This window comes from Mus caroli, unplaced genomic scaffold (genome assembly GCF_978045245.1).
Source record: "Mus caroli unplaced genomic scaffold, Mus_caroli_1 scaffold_1, whole genome shotgun sequence".
Classification (NCBI taxonomy): domain Eukaryota; kingdom Metazoa; phylum Chordata; class Mammalia; order Rodentia; family Muridae; genus Mus; species Mus caroli.
Window position 1 is genome coordinate 167869047 of NW_028227256.1, and position 23880 is coordinate 167892926.

The following is a 23880-nucleotide window of genomic DNA, read 5'->3' on the forward strand; positions in this document are numbered from 1 at the left end:
GCTTGGGGAGGAAGGAGGTGGGGGATGGAAGACATCAGCATATGAAACCCTAAATCAGTGTACTGTAAAGATCAGCCTTGTTCATGTGGGAACTACTACTGAGGGCCTGTGGAAGCAAAAAAGGTGGGAGAAGTACGCATGTGCTGTTTGAGCTGGGACAACCATCTGCTTTGTTTTATGACCCTGGCATCTTCTGACTGGCTGGGATGTACACTATTAGTTCTCTACCTTGACAATGGACTAGAATTATACCACTGACTTTTTCAGACTTCAAGCTTATAATCACGAGGTCACAGAACTTAGCTTCTACAACCTTATGAGCCAATCTGTCCAGAGAAATGTCTATATAACTCTCCTATCTACCTGTCAACCTCCTTAGAAGTCGTTTCCCTGGAGAACCCTAACACAATAGAGTTCTCGAGCACTCTTGCTGCCTAACTCCAGTCGATGGAGATCACTGTTTGTTCCTGTTTAACGTCCTTCTTAGCATTAAATTATCTTTATTATGAATGTTTTTCAATGAAAACTATTAAGGAAAGAACTGTTGTACCTTTTATGTCTCCAGAATGCTGGCTATGACCTCACTGGCTCCCTTAAGGATCACTTCTCAATGTGCATTTCCTAAAAACTGGAGCTGCAGAGAAGTGAACAAGAATTCCTGGAAAGAAACTGTGCAGCAGGGCTGATTGTCTAGTTAGAACTTCAGTGGTGTGGAAGGGTTGATGTTGCAGGTCCAGAGCCTAATTACAGTTTATTCTGGGCTATCTTTTTAGCCCCCTTGATGGCCATTCTAGTCCACCTGTTTCAGGACTAACATCCTGTGACTAATAGTTTAAAAACAAACACACACACAAACAAAAAAATCTTTTGGAATGTATTAACTAACAAAACTCTACTCTTCCAGCCAAGAGGCAAAGAGTTATCTGACAGCATAAGGCTTATAACTGAGATTTCTCCGATTTTAAACTTCAGTGTATTTGAAAAGCACTTTTACAACTTTTTTTTTGTTTTACAATAAAGAGTTCAAAAATACTTCCGCATTGGAACATGGAATTTGGGGTAACCTAACTCTGTGCCCCCAGGCTACAATCACTCATATTTGACTCCAGAATAAATTATCTCTTAGGACCTTCGAGGTAAACATTGTGGTTTTTGCGTCAACGGAGACTGAATTGCAAAAGCACCCGTCTCGGGCAGTAGAAAAACAGACTGGAAAACTAACCAAATGGCTGTAGATTATATTCCTCATAGATTATACGTGGTGTCTCTCACCTCTTCTCCAGATCAGACTTGGCAGTCATCAAGAGGAAATGCTAGAATAATCTAGAACTAGAAATAAAATCTCCCATCATGAAAAGCCTCCAAACCTGGGGATGGAGGTGGGGATCGACACATCTTTTGTTCATCTTCCAGTGGAAGCAATGGAACACACCTGAGGGCCTGCACGTGCACTGTGGCTGCCAATCAAATACTCATAGTGTGATCTGAGTGGACTCTATTAATTCTCTCATAAAATCTCCACTGTGGCCAAATGACTTCGGTTCCTCTTTTGGAAACACTATCCAGTCCTGCATGTGGATAACATTGGGGCAGGACTTAATGAGAACCACCTGTGGCATACGTGCTTCTCCTCACACTGTCATGGCCTCCGGGCTCACTCCTTACTTGAGATTCCCTTTGCTGTTCCTCTCCAATAAACACACCACCATCGCCCCACCCCACCACCCCCCCCCCCGTCTCCTCTTCCCTGTGATGTCCAGTAAACTAATGACACAGAAAGAAAAATAACAAGTAAAGGTTCTGGGAAAAAAAATGACAATGGATCCCACACTCAGGTGCTAAAAACTCAATTCACTTGGAGCTCATGAAAAGAGAACTCGAGTTCCATAAATCTCTTCAATAGATAACAGCAACATTGGGCTGCTGAAATAGAAGATATGCACGATATATTAGGTAGGCCTTAGTACAAAAACAAAACAAATGAACAAAACCCAACAATCAACATATAAGCTCTGTAAAAAGTGACACTGAAAGGCTCACACTTGGTCCATCTTACAGTAGCTTATTAATGGAAAAGAAAATGTGCTAGTCTCTAAATATAATTTCTATACTCTTGCATTTATCTAGATGTTAGGGGGCCAAAGCATGTTATTTAAATGTATCCATAATGCTCAGTATTTCCATTTTTAGATGGAATTTTTAGATAAATGGTTAATCAACAATCATGACTTCTGGTACATTTTGAAGATTCACGTTTGCCGCTCTTTTTCAATCTTATAATTTTTAAAAAATCAGAATTGCAGTGATTATGTTTTAAGTGCTACAAGATATGTAGGGACAATAGGTAAATAACTGATTTACGCATGCCTCAACCTTAAATCCTGGGACACTGACTGGTCACTCACACTGTAGGAGGTTACTCCAGACATTTGCTATGGAGGACACTGGCTGGTCACTCCTTGCTGTAGGAGTTGCTCTACACATTTGGTATGGATCTGCTTTTCGGCATTAGTACCACCCCACTTGCCCAGCCAGGTACCAAAAGTGTCTCCAACTGAGCCGAGTGCCCTTTGCATCTGGGAAACATTTGGTAGAGACTGGAAAGTGAGAGAAGACAAAGCCCAATGTCGGCTGCCTGCTGAAGAAAGCCGTGACTCCACGCACTTGGTTTATGCATTATCTCAAAACACTTCCCAAGTTCTGTATTTTGCCAATAGAATTTTCTTAAGGTAGAAACAAGGCAGTGACAAGAGGATAATTTTATTTTGCTGTCCAGTTATTTTCTTAAAAAACTTTAATGCTTGATAAAATAAAACAAAATTTTAGTACCATAGAAACCTCTGACACGTACGCTGACTTATCAATATGTACAACTTCGAAAACAAATGCTTCCAGCTTCAAGTGAAGTCATGCTGAACATCCAACCACAGTCAAGCTGACGAAGTTTCCTGGGTGGCCAATGTGAGCCTTGGCTTGGAAGAATTTATATAGTTAAAAAATATAAATAAGACCTTCAGTGAGTTGAGAATCACAAAAAAAAAAAAAATGCTTTTAAAAATGAAATCCAGTCATCTAGATCTGGGAAGTCTGTGTTGCTTATCAGATACTAGCAAGCAAATGAGACTCTATGCATGTCCAAACTCCAGCTGTCCAGGAGAGGTCCAGCAGGTTCACAGTTGATCTACCAAAACAACGGCTCCCTATGTGGCCTGTTAGGATTTATATGCCATTTTTCACCAGCTCATGAACTCCATTCTCATCGATGATTAACGGTGCATGGAACTCTTTATCTGCCACATAACCTTCAAGGCCCTAAAGGATTGAAATGAAAAGTGTCAGAAAAGGAGCAGGTCTCTCTCTGCCCCACAACACTGGCCTGGTAGCTGCACTTAACATTTAAAGGTGTTATGCCAAAAGCTAGTTAAAAAGTAAGAATTTAGAAGTTAAATATTCACTTCACATGCTTTGGAGACTAGACTTAATGGCTGATTTGTGGAATCATAAGACAAATGCCAAAAAATGTTAATTTCTTTCTTTTTGGTTTGTGTTATTTTCTAATGGACTATCTGTGCTGCTACAGAAATTCCAGGAAGATCTGTGTAAACAGAACAGTGGGGAACCTCAACTCCACAGGTCTGTAAAGTATCAGGGTTTGAACAAAGCAGATAGATGCCTGGGAGGAAAACTTACACTGCATTAAAAAAGCAGCCAGCCAATTATAAAACACTTATTTCGTTTTTAAAAGCACTAAAACATAAGCATTAATGGGTAGGTGAAGCACACTAAACGTTATAGATTTCTGTTAATGGCAGGTGGTTCATTTATGGTATGGATGAAAGACACAGCAGAAATTCTCAAAAGTTCCGAAAGCACAGCTCCTCTGCTCGAGCCTCGGAGGAGCTCCTGAGGAGCACACTGCACCTCCTCTGAAACAACTCTCCTGCCACCCAAAGCAACGCCAAGGCCCTGCTCTGTAAAGTTTACTTTACACTGGTAAGTAATAAATATATTCCTAGGCTCCTGAGTGCTGATCAAAGTGTGTGCACTGTGGCATGACCTATATGGGCTAATTAAGAGATCGACATCTTCAAATCCTTATCAATACTTCTTGGTGGCGAAGGAACGTGAAGCAAACTTACTTCTCCAGCATAAGAGATGAGGGGAGAGATTTCACACTGGATCGGTACATCGTTGGCATCTTTCAAGCTAAGGAAAAAGACATAGGCATGTTAAAAGATTCTGCTTTCCATGATGTTTCCTAGTATGAAAATACAGACCACAGACTTCCTCTGGGGGGCTTGCAGGTAACAAAATTCTAGTTAAAGAATGGAGCCTACCCTGGAGCCTCCTCTACAATAAATGTCCTGAAAGTTAACACATTATCGTTATTAGACACAAGTACTTGAACAAGTCCCTATAACTCCACCAGCTCTTTATATACCACCCTCTCACACAATCTCATTTCCAATCTCAGGAAGGTCATTAAAAAGGGACTATTCATTAGACAGACATGCACTGTGTGCCAGGCCCACTGATAGGCCTCTTGACTCCTTCACGTCTATTTTAATGTTCACAAAGCACAGTCAAATCCTAACATAGACAGGCACTCTAGTGTTGCATCGTCCACACGGTCACCAAAGCGCTACTTAAACTGAAAATTTCAACCTTCAGCTTCTTGGTTGGAACAATCACATTCCAGTGCTCAGGAACCACAGCGAGGCAATGACAACCACATTGCACAGCACAGATAAAGAACATTTTGTTCCTTGTTCCATGATTTCCCAGTACAAGATTTTCTTATATAATCTAAGTCTTTTGTATTAGCTAATTCATGAATGTGTCTCAAAGCACTGTGTTACCAACAGTGCCTTTCTAAAGCACTAGGGCAGAAAATACCAAGCAAAGACAAGGCAGAGTCATTGTTTGCCAATTCTAGGTCACAATTTGATACTCTATAGATATTTGGAATTCTGAATGTCTAGATAGTATAACAACAGTTAGTAAATAGTGTTTTCCTTATAGTCAGTCCTTGGAGAACGGTACTATCTCAAAAATCTTGCCAACAGTAGATTCAGAATGTAGATCAGTGTGTAGACTGCTTGCCTAGCAGGCATGAGGTTCTGGGTTCTATCCCCTGCACTGCATCAATCGTGCAAGGTGCTGGATGTTTGTAGTCCCGGAACTCAGAAGTCAGAGGCAGGAGGATCAGAAGTTCAAGGCCTTCCTTGTCTACATAGTGAGTTCAAGGCCAGCTCTGACTATCGAAGGGTGCAATAATGGCACTCTTTATCGGACTGACAGTCCACTTAGCAGGGGTCAACCATACCTGCAACTCAGTTTAGTCAATCATCCAAGGCTGGTGAAGTCATGGGACTCAGAAGAGGCAACGCTGGCCATCTTTCTAACTATATTCTAAATATCCATCCTCATACTAAAAGATTAGCATAGCTCTCATCTCTCTCTCAAAAAACAAAAACAAAAACCAAACAACCTCTCTTTGCAACAACTTGTCAAAACACAGAGAAAAAGGGATTGTGGGTGCCCTGCCCTGATGAATACACGTACAACTCCTGTAGCAAAGGCTCAGGGAACATCTCAGAAGAGGAGGCTGAAAGACTTTAAAATCCAGAGAATCAGGAAAACTGTGATATTGTGTCTCCTAGAAATGACAAGGAAGCTTCACCCGTGACACCTGAACAATATGGCTGCCTGAACAAGGACAACATCAGTAGCCATGCTAACATGAAAGGGAGAACTCTCATGTGATCCCACCCCTAGACAAAGAATTACAGGCAACAAAGGAATGCTGAGAGCAGGAGAAACAGTCTTTCCCAGGGATGAGCCCTCTAATTGGTTATCCAATACCAAGTGGTGAGCTCTAAAATTATAGACACACAAGTAACACTAAACGGACTAGGACAGAGCAGGCTGTATTTACAGATTTACATGTATAAATTTACATAGATATGCATATATACAGATACAAACATAAATACATGCATACATATATACATACATTCATACATCAACAAGAGACCATGATTTTGACAGGAACCAAAGGGGTTGAAGGGAGGAAAGAAAAGGGGAAAGTGATACAATAATATTTTTAAAAGATAAAAGAATTTGAAAAAATGATTTTTAAAAGAGAAAGGAAGGAAGGAAAGAAAGGAGGGAGGGACAGAAGGAGGGAGGGAGGGAGGAAGAGAGAGAGAGAGAGAGAGAGAGAGAGAGAGAGGCAGGCAGGCAGGCAGATGGAACATGACCGTATTCCCAGCACTTGGGGAAGCTAAAGGAAACAGAACACTAAGAGTCTGAGGCCAACAAGAGCTATCCAGCAAGAACTTCTCTCTTAAAAACAGAAACAGTCCTAGCAACAAGTAGATGGCACACACAAAACCCAGCCTCTTTGTAGCCTCAAGCTATGGCCTCTCCTCTTCCAAGAATGGCTCCTAAGGCCAGTCACAGGCCAGTGTTACTAAGTAGGTCACCTGAGTCCACTCAAGGCACTCTATGTTCTGTTCCAATGCCCGCAGCCTGCTGCTTCACTCATGAGTCGCTATATAGTAATGGAGACCAGTCTTGGGAGTAGTCCAAGTTATCCCAATCACAGCCCCTCTGACTACAGACACCATATCCACCAGCTCCAACATTCCCCGCCCCCACTCCTCATTTCATGACTGCTTCTGTTCACTGATAAACGTATTAGATGCCTGCACATCCCTGTCTCCAAGAATAAATATTAGGCATGCCACATGTCAGAATAGTCTCACAGTGCCTGACAACATCTCTTAATTTTTATGGCTGTGCCTTGAATCCCAGTAGGCTGTTAGGAATGACTAGTCTCTCCTGCGTCCTGTGGATACTAACTGCAGCTGCAGGCTTGGGAGCTTGCTAGAGAAATGACTAAACCAATTCCAAAGGGAAATGACAGTCTAGCGACAAGAAAAGAGGCTAAGGTCTCCCCACAGAGTCTGCCATATTCTTATGACAAGGACCCTCTGACCCCTCCGGAGAAGCTCAGTCAGACTAAACCAAATATGGAAAACGAAGGCCTATCACATTGGTAAGACGCACAGAGCCCAGGTCAGTTAATCCCCTGAAGGACTCAGTCACTATGATGACAGTGTGGTTTTGAACCCAAGAAACAAATCTAAAACTGGTCTGAATATGTAACTTCTGTTCCTGCCCCAAAGTGATAGTCCTTGAATCCAAACGGGAAGGAACTAAGAAAACAGACTTCAGAGGCCCTGAAGGAGAGAAGACAGGACGGTCACCACCAAACCTAGACACTCAGCTTACTGGTGAAATGGCCCAATAGTCAACTGGCCCCTAATCCCATCACCAAGGAAATTTTCAGTAGTTAACAGTAAATTAAGATGAAAAATAGTCACTTTTGTCAAGACTCCACATCCTTGCTTTTATTCTTCAAAGTATCTCCAACTTACTTTTTCTCTGTCTTACATAAAATATTTCCATTTCATCTTTTAAATGTTTATTTATTATTGGAATGTGTGTGTGTGTGTGTGTGTGTGTGTGTGTATAAGATCTCCTAAACTAGAGTTACAGATAGTTGTGAGCTGCCATGTAGGTGCTGAGAATTGAACCTGGGTTCTTTCAAAGATCAATCAGGGCTCTTAACCATTGAGCCATCTCTTCAGCCCCTAAATCTACTTTTAAAAGGGCAGCAAAAAGGCTGGAGAGATGGCTCAGTGGTTAAGAGCATTGACTGTTCCTCTGAAGGTCCTAAGTTCAAGTCCCAGCAACCACATGGTGGCTCACAACCATCTGTCATGAGATCTGATGCCCTCTTCTGGGGTGTCTGAAGACAGCTAGCTACAGTGTACTTACATATAACAAATAAATAAATCTTTTTTTTTAAAGGGGGGGGGCAGCAAAAACATCAGCTGACCTTTAACTATAAAAATAATAGCAAAAATAATATAAAACCCACAATAAAAAAAATCTTGCCACTAACCAGGTGAGAGAGGCTGTGTTAGTTCTAGCTATAAAATGGCCTGCTAATAAAGGAAAACAAAAAGATATATACTTAAGAATCTAAATAACTCAATGATGAAAACAGTGGCCTAGCCATATATGGTGGTATGTGGCTATAATCCCTGCACTTGAAGATACATAGGAAAACAGAGTTCCAGGCCAGACTTGGCTGAAAACCAAGACCCTTTCTCAAAATAAAAACAAAGCCAAAAAGTGTGCAAATAAAATGAAAGATGTCTTCTCCACATTAGCAGCTGTTGAATGAATATCAGGAGTAGTCAAACTCCATCCTAAGAGCACATATATTCAACTGAGTAAAATACATTTGCAGAATGCTGTTTTCATCTTGCTTATGCTACACAGTATATAGCCAACTTTGTTCTCCCTGCCAGGAACCTGCCCTGGGTCCCACAGCTCTCCTCATCATGATGGGCTCAAACAGCCACTCCCAGATTCTTCAGTCAAGCATGCTCCCCACTTCCTGCATGCACAGAGAGTCTGAGTTAGTGTTACCCAGATAGAGACCTGCCACCAGGAAAGCAGTGCACCCACACACCAGAGCTTCAGTCCTCCTCCCTCCAGAACCCCAAAGGCAGAACACTAAACTACGATGCCAGTTAGTACGGAGAGAAGCACAGCCCCATCACCATGCACTGCAGGCAGGCTGGTATATTTACTTGTGATTGACATCAGCTGTGATGGCCTCTGACTTTCCATTTGTAGCACTGCTATGTAGGAATAAATAAGCATTAATGGGAATGGAAACAAATAATAACAATGAGGTGGAGCTGCAAACTATACTTAGCCCAGTGGCATGCCCTTGTGGTGACTCATAAACCTGGCATGAGAAGCAATAAAAAAATATAAATCAAAAAAACCAAACTCAATGGCAGATGAGCATGAGAATAGTGTGACATGTCACAGAGCAAGCTTGTTGAGCAGGCAGAGCCTGCCTAACTGGCCTTGGACTGAAAGACAAGCTAGCACTGTTCCTCCCCGTAGCATGGTCAGGGGACAGTGCACTCCACGGCCCAGCAGCCCAGTGTTTGCATGCAGCCAGAGTTTTATCTCTGAAGAACAAAAATTAAGCCAGGTAGTGGTGGTGCACTCCTTTAATCCCAGCACTCTGGAAGCAGAGGCAGGTGGATCTCTACGAGTTCAAGGCCAGCCTGGTCTACAGAATGAGTTCCAGGACAGCCAGGGCTACATAGCGAAGACTTGACTCAAAAGAAAAAAAACCCAAAACAAACAAAAAGAACAAAACTTAAACGGCAAAATAATTCACCCAAGTACAAAACCACAAAAGATATTGAAAGGGACATTTCCAGGTGCCAGCAACTGTTATTATAAGATAGAGGACTTAGGTTAAAAGCGAAACATGAAAAGCTCCAAGTGCCTTTTGTCTTATCATCTAAAACCCAAAATACTTGTGAGGTCTGCGTATCAGCGAATGTAACTGGTGTTCACTTTCCTTCAAGGCACCGTCTCCAGTGCTGTGGTGAGAGCACGGCACAGCCTGTGGGTAAATGTAAGCAATGTCTTGGTGGGCCTCATTAATAGACATATGGCAGCAGAAACAACGTCCATGTTTAAGGACCTCGCCTGTAGTACAGTGTATTGTTAATGGCTTTGGTCACATGACACACTAAAATAACACCATCTGACCATTAGTTAGTAAAAATTATTTCATGGACACAATAAGGATGTTCCAAAACAAAAAGAGCTCTTCAAGAGCTTTCTCTTAAAGAGAACTGAGGCTGGCATTCTCTTCGTAATGGGCAAAGCTACGGTCACTTTACATCAGCAACTACTTATACAAAGCTACTTTAAAAATAAATAAGCAAGATCTAGGGATACATCAGACAGAAAAGGAAAAAGCTGAAAGCAGTACACACACAAAAGCAAAGACAGTGACTTACCGGGGGATGGCTGGGAGGCGAGAGCCATTCTCATCTATGAAGTGTCCCCCGGCATTGAGGACCCAGCAGTGGTGAAGGGACATCAAAGCATGCCTTGCGGTGGTCGGGTTGTCCTTCCCGTTCTGACTGTCTGCATTCTTGAGCGGGGAAAACTCATCTTCCCGTAATACTTCATACACCACAAACTTCCTAGAGTGGAGACACAGAGATGCCATTCATGGGGAACAGAACTGTCCACACAGCCCTGACTCCTCCCAGGGTACCTAAGTCTTTGGGACTCAGTGTCAAGGTTTCTTCAGCCAATTTCAAGTGATCACAAATAATATTTATCACTAATCCAAAGAGAAACAGAACTTTCTTCTCCACTGAAAAACATAAACTCTCATTTCAGATGAGAAAGAAAAAACTTTATCGTACAAAAATCACATGTTTTGAGAGAGGCATGAATAAGGCACATGGGAAGCAGACAGACTCACACCCGTAACCCAAGCACTCAGGAGGTGGAGGCAGAAAGATCGGAAATTCAAGCACATCCTTACTACACGGATCCGGTCTGAAAACAGCAAACAGAACGGAAAGGGGAAGGCGAGAAAGGCACACGGCTGTGTGAAGATGAGGTTACACAAGTAGCGGGCTCTCTGCATTTTCACATTGGCCAAAATCTGAAATATCTATCTCAACATGCAATGTGATCTTTGCAGTTCGCTGAACATGAACAGGCCAGTTATGCTAAGCAAAATTGGCCAACTATTTATAATAATCTTTTTAGTGTCTCAGTAAAAAACAAATGACTTGAACAGTTTTGCAAAAGGCCTAGCTAATGCCAGTTGACTTTTGTTTTCTAATTGTACTTTCAGGCCACCCAGACCTGGAGTGGCTTCAGCCTGGAGAATGACTCTCGTGGTCACAATGTCTAGCTGAAACAGACTCTCATGGGACTCCTAGCATGGCTTCTTGGCTAACAGGAAAATGCAGCACTTCACTGCATATATTTGATCTTACTGATGCCATCCAAATCATACTTTGCAAACTGGAAGATGTCAAAGACAAATTTTTCCATCTTTATTCCATTTGGCTTGTCTGGCTTAATGAAGTGCCCCTGGGAGTCGACATATGGGATCTTCTTTTGAGCCACATGGTGCTGCAACTGAGGTTCATAGACACTAAGAAATAAAGGGGGGAAAGATAGAATCACTTTTCAATTCAAAATGTAGAAAAAATGAAAACACTCAAGCACACGTGCATCAACCAGCAACTCTGAAGCTATCCGAGTGAAGAACGCTGATTAAGCTTCAGTTCACGTGTAAATATTATACATCTAGATTCCTCCTAGAAAATGTAAATAATGATTTCTATATTAAGAAAACAATTCTAGACATAGCAGCATACGTCTAGCACTTGGAGGCAGGAAGACCAAGTACCAAGCACCAGGGAAAGCCTGCCTCGCAGACCCAGCACCTGACAAAGCGACACAGCTCAGGTAAAGCAATCACGATGTGAGTTTTCCCTCTGAGAGCATCGATCCTCAAGATAACACGTGAGTTCTATGGAGCAGGTTTGGGAATTCTACCCAGCTCCCTAAAAGGTTACATTTCTAATTAGCAACAACAACAATAATAATAATAATAATAATAAAAATAGAGTCCCTATTTTGTTCATACTTGACAACATCTTTCAGGAATGGGACAGTGAAGTAGTGATTGGCAATGTTCCCTGCATTGAACAGCAGCCGTCCGTCTGAGCTTCGCCTTTGAGCTGTTGCCAGAGAGATCTCGCTGTATTCCACCACCTGGTATACTCCATCCACCCGGCAAACCACTCCAACTGGCTCTGTGGGATTCGTTTTCTCTACCACCTGCCCATCAAACAGACAATGGCAAGGAAAGAAATTTAATTAAAGGCTCTTTTGGAAACATGCCATATAAAAGCCACCTATACATTTTGCTTCTGTCATCTTTAACTTCAATCCAAGAGAGGGTGTTAACTTAATTTTTATTAAAAATTAATTATATTTTTTGACAGACTTCTTTCCAATCAGAGATGAGGGACATCGTGTCCTTCCTCCATATTACAAAACAAACCAGCGCAAACACAGCACTACTAACACACGACCCAGAGGGGACCTGGGGACCTGGGGGCAGGGGGTGACTAGATGCAGAGTCTTCCCCAAATACCTTGCAGTTCTAATTTAACTTATTAGCCACACTTAAGTACTTAGAAAATTAATTTCTCTGAGCATCCTAACACAAAAGCTGCACGGAAGGCATTCTCTGTGTCTCTCTGTCTCTCTCTCTCTCTTTCTCTCTCTCTCTCTCTCTCTCTCTCTCTCTCTCTCTCTCTCTCTCTCTTGCCCAGATAATTGCTCCATTTGAATTGTTTCTTGAATTTTCAGGCAACAATTAAGTGTTTTCCTCATTTTTCAGAAACCTAGATGGATAAAGGTAAGGCAGGCAGGTCACCTAGCTCCCTCTCCAACTTTTTTCAGAGGAATAAATGTATCCATTACATGCTGGATTATCTACCCAAAGTTAGCCATTTCATGCTGGATTTCAATCGAAAGTAAAAGAGTCTGTGCCCTTACGTTTTATGAAAACCAGTGATAGCTCTGGGCTGACAGGAGAAATGGGGAGTGTCTATCAAATTCAAGGGCAGAAGGGTAGTGGCATACACCTTTAATCCTAGCACTCGGGAGTCAGAGGCAGATGGATCTCTGAGTTTGAGGCCAGCTTGGTCTACAGAGCAAGTTCCAGGACAGCCAGGCTAGAGAGAGAAAACCCCTGTCTCAAAAAAACAAGAAAGAAAAAGGTCTGAGGGCAAAAAATAAGAACATGAAATTCTTAGCATTCCTCAGGTGAGCCTAACCTGTTACTACCATAATCTCTTAACATCACGGACCCAAGTCAAATACTGGGAAGGAAACTGTGGACACATTGCACCAACATAAAATCAAGGCTCAAGCTGAGTACAGTAGATTATACTGTGGTAACAGAAGCTCTCAAGAAGCTGAGGCAGAAGGACTGCTTCAAGCATTAGGCCAAACCTGGATTACAGAGTGAGACCTAATTATTTAATTAATTAGTTAATTAATTAAATGTTCAGATGAAGTAAATAGCCAATTTAAGAATCAAATAAGTAAAAGGAATACTTGAAGGCACTGTTTTATAATGTAGTATGTAGCAGAGTGTTTTCAAAAATCTATTCCGATCTGAAAAGTATAACTGTAAATCTATGTGGACCAGTCAGCTTGCATCTCTGCTTCAGTGACTGACTTCTTAAAATATGCAGGGCTGGGAGAGTCCCAGTCTCCTGCCAGCAAGCATAGCAACCAGTAGGTACTTCATTTACATATAGCACTTAGAGGTACAGACACAAGCTGGCTGACCAGGGATTCCTACACATCTTAGTGCCTGTGCAGTCAACAGTTGTCACCCTGAAAGGAGCACAGTACTAATGGAGAGGAACTAATTGGAGAAGGAAGCAGATTACAATGAGAGGAAACCCAGAGAAGATTTAAACCAGTCAGGGGCTGGCTGTTCATAACACCTGCCAGTCAAGCTCTCCCTCCCTAGCTCTGCAGTAGGTGCCTTCCTAGGCAGAGAGTTTTCAGTCTTTACAATGCACATGAGATTTATTTTCCAGTCACCACTATGCACCCCCACAACCAAATAGCCAGGAGAAATAAAAAACAATTATATCCATTTGCACTGCTTTCATTTAATCTATAGGCAAAGGCTTTGCTTCCATAGCTATTGACATCTACATAGTATAAAAGTCTAAATTACAAAAGAATTTCCCAACTGCATATTATTGCAAGTCAGTTGTATTATAAAGAAAATTTTACGGAATAAAATTAAGAGAGCTGATCAATAGTTTATAATGTTTTGAAAAGCAAGAATCCAAGATAACACAATTAACGATCGCTTAGAATTTAATGTTTTGTTCTGTTGCTTCTCTTTGGATAATGTTTTATTTTGTTTTCTTGATTTTTAAGGGGCTTTGCTGTTGTAATCTATTTTTATTTTATTTATTTTTATTCTTTGAGAAAGAACTTAAAAGTTGGGTGAGGGAGATGCCCTGAAAGACTTGTAGAGGGGAAGAATATGATCAAATCTAAAAATGTTTTAAATAATAAAAGTATAATTGAAAGAATGTGTCAAATATATTTTTAGTATCTTAATTGACTTATTTAAAAAAAAAAGTCTAGCCAAGTGGCATATATCTGTTATCCCAGCACCTGGAAAGGAAAGGTGAACTTAAGTCAAGTCCCAAAAAACAAAGCTAGGGGGAGAGAAATATTGCTAACTAACTTTTGTAAAAATGTTACCTATATCAATCTAATCTTAGCTGGGTTCCATCTGAATTCTTATTCATTCGGAATGACTACAATCTTAAATGCCAGACCCAGGACTAAGTGGTGAGGCTGCAGAAGGGAGCCTCAGCTGGACTTAGGAGAAATGAACACTCATGTCTCTGTGAGCAGGGCACACACGTCAGCACACCGGTGAGCTTCAGCAAGCAGGCCTATTCTCCAGATGCACAAGGGAAGAGAGAGTAAGAGTTGGGAGCATGAGTTCCAGCCCTGCTTCGCAGACACAATTAACGACCCATAATGTGGCACTTAACAAACTATCTGAATGAAGAATGTCAATATCTTAGATCAAACGGGGTGGCCAGATCCTCTGATCTCAGTCTTTACACTGACTCTGAAGCTTATATCTGTAAAGATTAAGGTCCTATCTCGAAAGGAAGAGTGACACCAAATGAAACAAGGTCAGAAACGCACTGCTATGCTTCGGTGATTTTTCAGCTTGCTGGCTACTTACAGCTCAATGTGCTGTTTCCGCTGCAATTCAGTAGCGATTAAACACATGGCATGTGCTATCAAGTATTTGATTAGACCAATGCCTTAATTAGATGATTATATCAATGATTCTCTTCAGAGTTAGAGTGTCTTATGTTATATGTGATGGTTCATACCCATAATTCCAGCCCCTTAGGAAGCCAAGGCAGGAGGGCTGCCATGAGTTTCAAGTCAGCCTAGGCTAACAGCAACACCCCGTCTCAAAGAAGATAAAGTCTTATTAGACCCAATACTTTAATCTCTCAAAACCTGATTTGCTAAATTTAGGGCTTCAGCTTCTGAATATAACTAATTTTTAGACTAATGTGGAAAGAAATTAATTTATAATAGAAAATCTCTAACCAAGAGTATGGTGTGTCTCTTGAGGTCTCTCTCTCTCTTTTTTTTTTTTTTTTTTTTTTTTTTTAAGATTTATTATATATACACCCAGTCGCTGTCTTCAGAAACACCAAAAGAGGGCATTGGGTCCCATTATGGATGGTTGTGAGCCATTATGTGGTTGCTGGGACTTGAACTCTGGACTCCAAGAGCACTTGAACAGCCAAGTGCTCTAAACATCTGAGCCATTGGGCTGGTGAGATGGTTCAGCAGGTAAGAGCACTGACTGCTCTTCTAGAGGTTCTGAGTTCAAATCCCAGCAACTACTTGGTGGCTCACAACCATCCATGAGATCTGACGACCTCTTCTGGTCTGTCTGAAGACAGCTACAGTGTACTTACATATAATAATAAATAAATCTTTAAAAAACCCACACACATCTGAGCCATCTCTCTAGCCCTTGAGGTCTCATTTTTAACAGACATTTCACATCATATATGGCCCACTTTGTTTTGTTCAGAGCACACATGGTTTCGACTTTTACACTAAACACATAGAAGCATTCTATATCTTTATGGTTTCACGTTTATATTTAAATGTGTGTCCATTTTGGAGTGATTTGGCATGAGCTCTGAAGAAGAGATATGTTTTACTTCGCCTATTTTCTCATTCGTTTTTACAATTTGAAATACTCTATTTTTCATTTTTAAATCATTATAATTATGCTTATATGATACAGCATAACTCAATAAAAATATACATATGTGATAATCAAATTGGGGTCATTAGCATTTCTACCTCTTTATTATTACCTAATGGTCACCCCAGTTAGAATGAATGTAATCAAAAAAGGAAAAACGTTATTATTACCTAATGGTCACCCCAGTTAGAATGACTGTAATCAAAAAAGGAAAAACTTTATTATTACCTAATGGTCACCCCAGGTAGAATGAATGTAATCAAAAAAGGAAAAAGTATCAGTGAAGAAATGTGGAAAAGGCAACTTTTCTAAAAAAGATTTTCTTAATCTCATGTTTAGAAATGTTTTGCCTGCATGTATGTATGCATTGCCCACAGAGGCCAGAAGAGGGCATGGGATCCCCAGGAACTGGAGCCATAGATAGTTGTGAAAGATAGTTGTGTGGGAATATTAGTTCTACATAGAAGCTATATAAAGCAACATGAAATTCCAAAAAATATATTTATCATGTGCTCCAGCTCTCCCCACTACTCAGTACAGGTTGAAAAGAACTGAAGTCCTGTGAAGTTCCTGTGTCACGGCTGTACTGCTCACGAGAGCTAAGATATAGGCTATACCTAGATGTCTTTCAGTGCATAAATAAACCAAATGCAATACATAAACACACCATGCTACTAGTAATCCACCTACAAAACTGAAAGTCTCCTTCCTATCATTTATACCAAAACAGATGGCTCTGTCGGACGTCAAGGGAGCCTGTATTATTTCTTGGCCATCTTCCTAGTTTATTCTAAACCTTGCGATCATTTCATTGATATCTTCCCATTAGTCTCCATGGGATCTAAATCTTCTGAAATGTTAAGGTCTCTTCTATTTTATTCCTAGCTTTATCTATCTCTCTCTCTCTCACACACACACACACACACACACACACACACAACTATTTAACTGTTCCAATACACAGCATAACCTCCCTCTACCCTGCTATCAGTGCGCTTAGTCATTCCAACAGTAATTGAATTCCTTTTAGTGTCTTTATTGGTAATCTCCACATTTCTGTCTTATTCACAGAATATCGTGAGACCCTTGTTAAATGCCTTACTGAAGTGTACACCTGTTGTTTCTACCACACCCCTTTGGCCGACTACTCCAGCAGGAGGAACAACAGGTTAAAGTGCTTGAACATCCTCGAGAGTAACAAACCCATTAACAATGACCACCATTCACTGTCTCAAGTAGTCACAAACCATCCTCACATTGTTGAAATTCTTGTGTAAAGCAAGAACTTGAGACCCTCTAGAACCAAAGGGAATGGTTCAGATACTCTAGCTGAATGGATGGTTCTAAATTATTCAGATTGCCTTAAAAAGACTAACAGAGAAAGATCATTCAAAGCCTCATCAGAGCTGGGAAGGCATTACCTTTGCCCCACAGTCTGCTCCTTTCTGAATGCAGAATCCAATGAACCGCGGGTCCGCCACTTTTACCAATATGTTGTCCACACAATAGACATGAATACTCCAGATGCCTCTTTGTTCCATGTCCTCCACAATGTTTTGGGCTGCCAGAGCCCGGTAGAGACCACCATTCCCGTCTGGAAAATAAACAAGCCACTAGTAGTATTCCATGACCCACTGTGAAGGCAACTAAAAGACTGTTTAACATTTCAAACTGGGATGGCTTTCATTACAAAGTCAAAAATACAGAATAAACACAAAATTTCAGGTGTCAAGAGGTGATCATGCACACAAAGCTTTGAAGTCTCTTTAGCATAATTAAGCCCAGAATAACATCATTAATGGAAATCTCAAAACAATAATTTATCCTAAAACATAGGGTACAATATAACACTTATCAAGTAATGATTACTTCAGAACATTTTGATTTATATTAATATTTATGATTCAAATCAGCCCTATATTCATATCCCAACAGACTTACCTATCTCAAAATAAAAATATTTAAGCATTTTACACTAATTCATTTGTTAAGAAGACAGACATGAAAACCTGAGATTTAAACTAACTATAAGTAAAAGTTTTTCTCTATCTTCATTGCTGTTTTAGTATATTCCTTCTAACAATCTTGACCTTACTTAAACAATAATGAAAAACTAGATAGCACCCCAAAACAGAGCTAATAATAGTAGTAAACTCTTCTACAAGGAAGAAAGGAAGGAAGGAAGGGAGGGAGAAAGGAAAAGGAGAGAGAGAGAGAGAGAGAGAGAGAGAGAGAGATACTGGGAATACAGTTCAGTTGATAGAGTACCCGCCTAGCATGCATGACACCCTGGGTTTGATCTCCAGCACTTTCTAAACAGAGTGTGGTAGCACACACGTGCAGTCCCAGCACTTAAGAGTACAGGAAGGCACATCTGAAGTCTAAAGTCACTTCAGCTATACAGTGAGTTGCAGACCAGCCTGATATTAGACCTCGCCTCAAAACAAACAAACAAACAAGAACAGTCTTTTGCAAACAGGAATCCAGATCAAAGCAGGCCGATACATGGTGAAGGTCTAGTTTACTGTCTATTCCTCTCAGTCTTCCCTCCAAGTACAGACTCAGAGAAACTCACGCAGGTTTCACAGCTGAGCTCGCTCGCTCTCCAGGTCACTCTGTGTGGTTCTGCAAGCACTACCGTCCAGTTCCAGTAAATGCCATTAGCAAACTGCAGTGTGCACATGCTAACTGCAGACACACAAGCCGGGGTCCCTACTCACATGTATACAGTTCTGCCTTGTGCTCTCTCACTGTAGGAAGATTTCTCTTTGCCATGTAATATCCCTAAGCAATTATCTCTGTATGATTTAAGGTTTAAAGCCACTTGGAAATTATCACTTAGCCTCTCACTACTTTGTTGTTTTGGTTTTTTTCCCAGTGGTGATGTGAACTCAGAGCCTTGTGCGTGCGTGCCAGATAATCAATCTACCACTGACTTACACCATGAGCTAAGCCTCCCGCCTACTACATAGTGATGCCTCCCTGTTCTTCAGCACAGTAAATAGTGTGCCAGGGGCACTGCTATATGTATAAAACAGTAAGGGAGGAGAATGAACATCCAGAAAGCTCTCTAGGACAAACATCCACACGAAGGATAAAAATCAATCCATTCATTTCACTAACGGACATTTTCAACTTGTTAGACCATTGACAATTTGAAAGAAAAAAATTGAAGGGGAAAGAAACCTGTTTTATTAATATCCAAATCACCACCATTCAAAAGAAGATCAATAGTTAGTGAGTTGTTCCATACTATCAAGGAAGTCACCACTGCACGGGGATGATACAAACCTGGAGCCATAGAAACTTTGTTTTTCTCTTCCAAGATAATTTTCCCATCAAAACTCATAGCAGGCAGCATTCCCTGCTGGAAAAACACCACGTTCTCCTTTTTTAAACCAAAGAACTTGTGCTTTGTGAAGAACTCCTTCGTTGATTCCATTGTTCTGCCGCTGGTCATTATATACCTGCAAAAGAGAGTCCATTTTATAAGCAATGATACTGCAAGAATTAAGGCAAAAGAAAGTACACTCAATAGATCTCCCAAGCTGCAGAGACTCTGTAAGAGCGCTTGCTTTATATTTGACTTACTTCATCTTTTTTTCTGGCTCAGACACACTAGTTAGCAGTTGTATTTCTTCCAGGACTTTACCGGTCCTTATGTCTAAAAAAAGCCTATGAAAATATCAAACCTGTTTCCAGCAGCAGAGAACCCATACCTAGAGGCATAAGCGAGCACATAAACTCTGCTCGCCACCCAGTGAGAACCACAGAAGTAAAAGTGTACATTCTGTTGCCGCAGAGCCTTAACTCAGGATCTCGAGGGATGGCCCGGCAGTTAAGACCACTGTGTGCTCTTCCAGAGGTCACCATTCAATCCCCAACATCAACATGTGGCTCACAACTGCCTCTAACTCCAGGCCTAGGAAACCAGCACCTCTTCTGGTCTCCCTGGGTATCAGGCACACGTAAGGGTGTTCAGACGTATACACAGGAAAAACATTTATACACATAAAAATTAAAACAAATCTTTCATTTTGAAAAAAATTTAATTCATGACCGAATAGCAAAAGATTAAAAAGATCCTGCCTAAGACTATAATTAGAAACTGAAGTGGTTCAGGGCCTTACCAGAATGTAAGCTACATAAAAGTTGGAATTCTTGTTCTGGTCAGTGATCAATACTTAGGACTTAGAAACAGTAAACTCAACTAATCATCATTCCGTAAGTCAACTGGTGAAGCACAGAGCTGGAGAGGGCTCACAGTGAAGAGCACTGCTCTTACAGAGGACTCAGGTTGGCTCCCATTTGGTAGTTAATGACCACTGTAGGCCCATTTCTAGAGGGCCTGATGCCCTCTTCTGATCTCTGCAGATACTGCAAGCATGTAGTGCAGACATACACGAAGGCAGAACATAAAACAAAAATAATTATTTAAGTTGATTTAGAAAATGGCATGATTTCCTGCCACAGTAAATATGTATGCCAATGAAATTATTTGGGGCATTTGAACCTTTGTAATAAGCTGGGCCACAACTCTTTGTTTTATAGAAATGAAAAAGAGGTGGGAAACTGTTCTGCATACAGATGCAGAGCACTAAAAAGTAGAGGGAAGAAAGAAGAAAGTCCAACATGACAACAGAGCAGGGCTGTAAATAACCCGCTGACCACATAGAACACAGATGTCCCTCTAAACCCCCACAGGAATCAAGATGGAAGAAAGAAAAGTTGGCAGCATCCCAATACTTTTGTATTGAAACAGAACCTGAACATCTTGAAAACTTATTCCAAAAACCACGTCTTCAAAGGAATCAGAGAGCCACAGAGCAGCATGGTTGAGACCGGGAGCCCCAGAGAGGGAGCATCTTCCAAAGGGCATTAAGAAAAGCAGCTGCTACTTCTTGACAGTCTATTCTGATGCTGGCACAGGTAAGGAATCTGCACGAGGACCAGAGGTTGTTGCTGGGAGACAAAAAACCAGCAGTTTTGATTGGTCCTATGGGACTGAAGTGATAAGATCAAGGCCCTGAGGGATGTCAAATGCACAGCTGGCTCCCCTTTAAAACCGCTCTGGGAAACTAATCAGAGAGCAAAAGAGAAAAGAAAAACAAAAGTGAAAGGCAGCCATCATCTGAGTATCACTCTCAGTGCTTAGGAGGCAGTGGCCAAGACAGTGCCCTATGCAGCACTCCAGTAGGGACTGAGAAAACAAATGTGACCCATAGCTTAGGAGGCAGTGGCCAAGACAGTGTCCTATGCAGCACTCCAGTAGGAGCTAAGAAAACAAATGTGACCCATAGCTTAGGAGGCAGTGGCCAAGACAGTGCCCTATGCAGCACTCCAGTAGGAGCTAAGAAAACAAATGTGACCCATAGCAGAGAGGTCAAAGTGGCTTTCATCTCGGGGGAGTGTATGGAAGAGGTAGGGGTGAGGGGGAGTAAGAACTACCTAACCTGGTGCTTAGGACCTGCACTGCTAGACTGAAAAGGTCTAATGGGCCATTCCATCTTATCATGAAGTTTCAGACACTATAAGGAAGAGACCCAAATGCGTGAGAGAGGAAACAAAATGGTTAGGGATCAAAATGACACTGGACACCTGGCAGCAACACCGGGAACAATAAAGCAACACCTTAGATTTCAGGAGGAAATTAAGTTTCAACCAGAAGGCCTATTTTAGACACACCATCAGTCAGGAAGAAATTTCTGCACCGAGGGCTTGTTGGATACTGAAAGGTATTCTTCAGGTGCTCGGTTAAGGGTAGAAAAGTGCGTAGACACTCCCAGTAAGGCCAGCTAGATAGCTATAACATATACTACTTCCAGCATATATAGAATGACCTCTCCCCAGATCACCGAGCACAGGAAGTGTGCCCTCCTGTCAGCAAGTTTACATACATTTGAATGCTGCAGAGCGGATGCTGCAGGGCGAGACGCAGCTTACCATGGGATGATGCACTTGTTGCCATGGTGTGTTTCAGCTAACTGCTGGAGCTTCAGAATACGTTCTGCTTGAATCTGAAAAAGCGTCTTGTGGGATGGCAAGCCAACATCATACATGCCCTTGGGATATGAGACTCCAAGTCTTGTCCCCTGCCCACCAGCTAGAAGAAGAACTGCTACTTTGTTCTGAGAAATCTGAGAAAGTCCTAGAAAAGAAAATACTTGTATCACAAAACCTCCATAATTCAACATACAAACTTAAGCTTAGGCAACCCACTCAAACACCCAAAAACCAGTGAGAGACTTCAATGAACACATTAAAATATCTTTCTAGGTCTCAGCTGTTAAGAGCTGCTCTTCAAGAGGGACCAAGTTCAGTTACCAGCTGGCTCACAACTGCCCTGTAGCACCAACTCCAACTGAGTTAAGACTTTCTTACAGGATGGATTTTAAGACAGAAAGAAAAAAATAAAATAAAACAACAACAAAAATTAAGCCAGAGAGAGAGAACTGTAGATCTAGAGAACTTCTCTCTTTGGAGATCCAGGCACTGTGAGCCCAGAAGGTTCTGAGCACTCTTCCTTGGTAACATTACAAGAAACACGGCAGTTAGTTTCCAGTGGCCTGTGAAAGGTCAAACCCTTCCTGGGTAACTTCCTGGTTGGACTGCTTCCTCCCTGAGCTTCAACTTGGACAGGTGCCTGAGACACGGGCGGTTTCATGGGCCCTGCTGAAGCAGAGCACAAGAACTTCCATGTAAACTGTAGACACCTCAGGACAAGTCAAGGGGCATCAACAGGCGCTTCAGCTAGGACACAAGAAGGAAAGCTATCCAAGAAAGCCAGTCAGAATAGATACTGAAGCACAAAAGCTTTGTCTTGCCTTTTGTTGTTGTTTTGTTTTGTTTTGTGTTGTGTTTTAGACAAAGTCTCACATACCTCTAGCCTCAAACTTTCCATGCAGCCAAACATGGACTTGAACTAGTGACCCCCTGCTTCCACACCCGTGCGTTATGACTACAGCAGGTACTGCCATGCCCATCCTAAGGCTTTACGTTGTAATTACATGTTACAACTGAAACTGCTTCCCAAAATGTTAAACACAAAGAGCAGACTACTCAAGAGCTTCTCCACCTGAACTCACTTTATAAACTAGTGCTCTACTTACTGTGAATTTCACTAGGCATTCAACAAAAGGCATTGTGATTCCTATGGGTTGGGAAGAGGTATTTTGGCACTGTATACATGTTTCAAGTCATATACTGAACTATGATGACAAGAACAGCATGATATTTGGAATATAGCAACAAAGGAAAAAGAGAACAAAAGGGAGAATACATGAAGCCCCAAAAAATTAACTTTTAGTCAAAGTAGCATATGTAGGCATTTACTATACCATATTTGTCTCAAAATACTTGTTCATAATATACTTGAACTATTTCATAATAAATCCATATAAATTTCTACACAATGATATCCTATGCAAAAGAAAATACTATAAAACATTACTAGTAATTATTTTTGTCTGGAGTGTGAGATGGCAGAAATTTTCTTTTTTCTTTGACATTTTTAGTATTTTCTAACTTTTAGCTAAGTATGTATTACCTTTAAAATAAAACAAATCTATCAAATCATTATTATACTAGACCTAAGAAAGGGTAGGGGAAATAATGTTGAGCACATTTCTTCTCCACAAGACAGTTACCTTCCTACCATGTTGTCATAGAAAGAGAGGAGACACCAGTTCAGGTCCTGGGGATGCAGCTCAGTGGTGGGCCGCTTACCACCCAGCCATACAAGGCCAGCATCCATTCCCAGAACCTCTATACTTGTTAGGAAAATGTCTCACAGGAAAGAAAATGGGTATCACCGAATACTTATTAGTTTAAGTGGGAGATTAACTTGTACTTAACTAAATATGCATTTTTAAATAAAGGACAACATTTACTAAGCAATTAGACTTTCCCAGTGTATCTTTACTAAAATGGCATTCTTCTCAAAGCTTCTAATTGCTTCTCTTTCAAGACCTCAAGAGTTCCCAGTTGCTAGTCTATGTTACACTATTTATGTGTTGCCAGAAAACTGTAAAACTCAAATTAAAGTAAGACCTCTCTTCAACAAGGACGTTACTTAGCCCCTAAGAAAT

At 41.2% G+C, this 23880-nt stretch overlaps 1 protein-coding gene across 5 annotated transcripts in view; it reads right to left on the reverse strand.

Moving 5' to 3' along the window:
* Positions 1 to 2744: 2744 nt before the first annotated feature.
* Positions 2745 to 23880, reverse strand: part of Uap1 (UDP-N-acetylglucosamine pyrophosphorylase 1) — a 32129-nt gene continuing 10993 nt past the window's right edge. For 3 of the 5 annotated variants that reach the window (XM_085842775.1, XM_021153213.3, XM_085842764.1), the window contains 9 exons: positions 21737 to 21941; positions 19085 to 19260; positions 17215 to 17387; positions 11576 to 11769; positions 10937 to 11077; positions 9915 to 10103; positions 8673 to 8723; positions 4140 to 4206; positions 2745 to 3312 (listed from right to left, as the gene is read on the reverse strand). In XM_085842775.1, coding sequence (XP_085698901.1) covers positions 3220 to 3312; positions 4140 to 4206; positions 8673 to 8723; positions 9915 to 10103; positions 10937 to 11077; positions 11576 to 11769; positions 17215 to 17387; positions 19085 to 19260; positions 21737 to 21941 — 1289 coding nt within the window. In that variant the 3' untranslated portion in view covers positions 2745 to 3219. The remainder of the gene's footprint in view (positions 3313 to 4139; positions 4207 to 8672; positions 8724 to 9914; positions 10104 to 10936; positions 11078 to 11575; positions 11770 to 17214; positions 17388 to 19084; positions 19261 to 21736; positions 21942 to 23880) is intronic. The other 2 variants (XM_021153370.2, XM_021153450.3) reach the window with 2 other exon arrangements.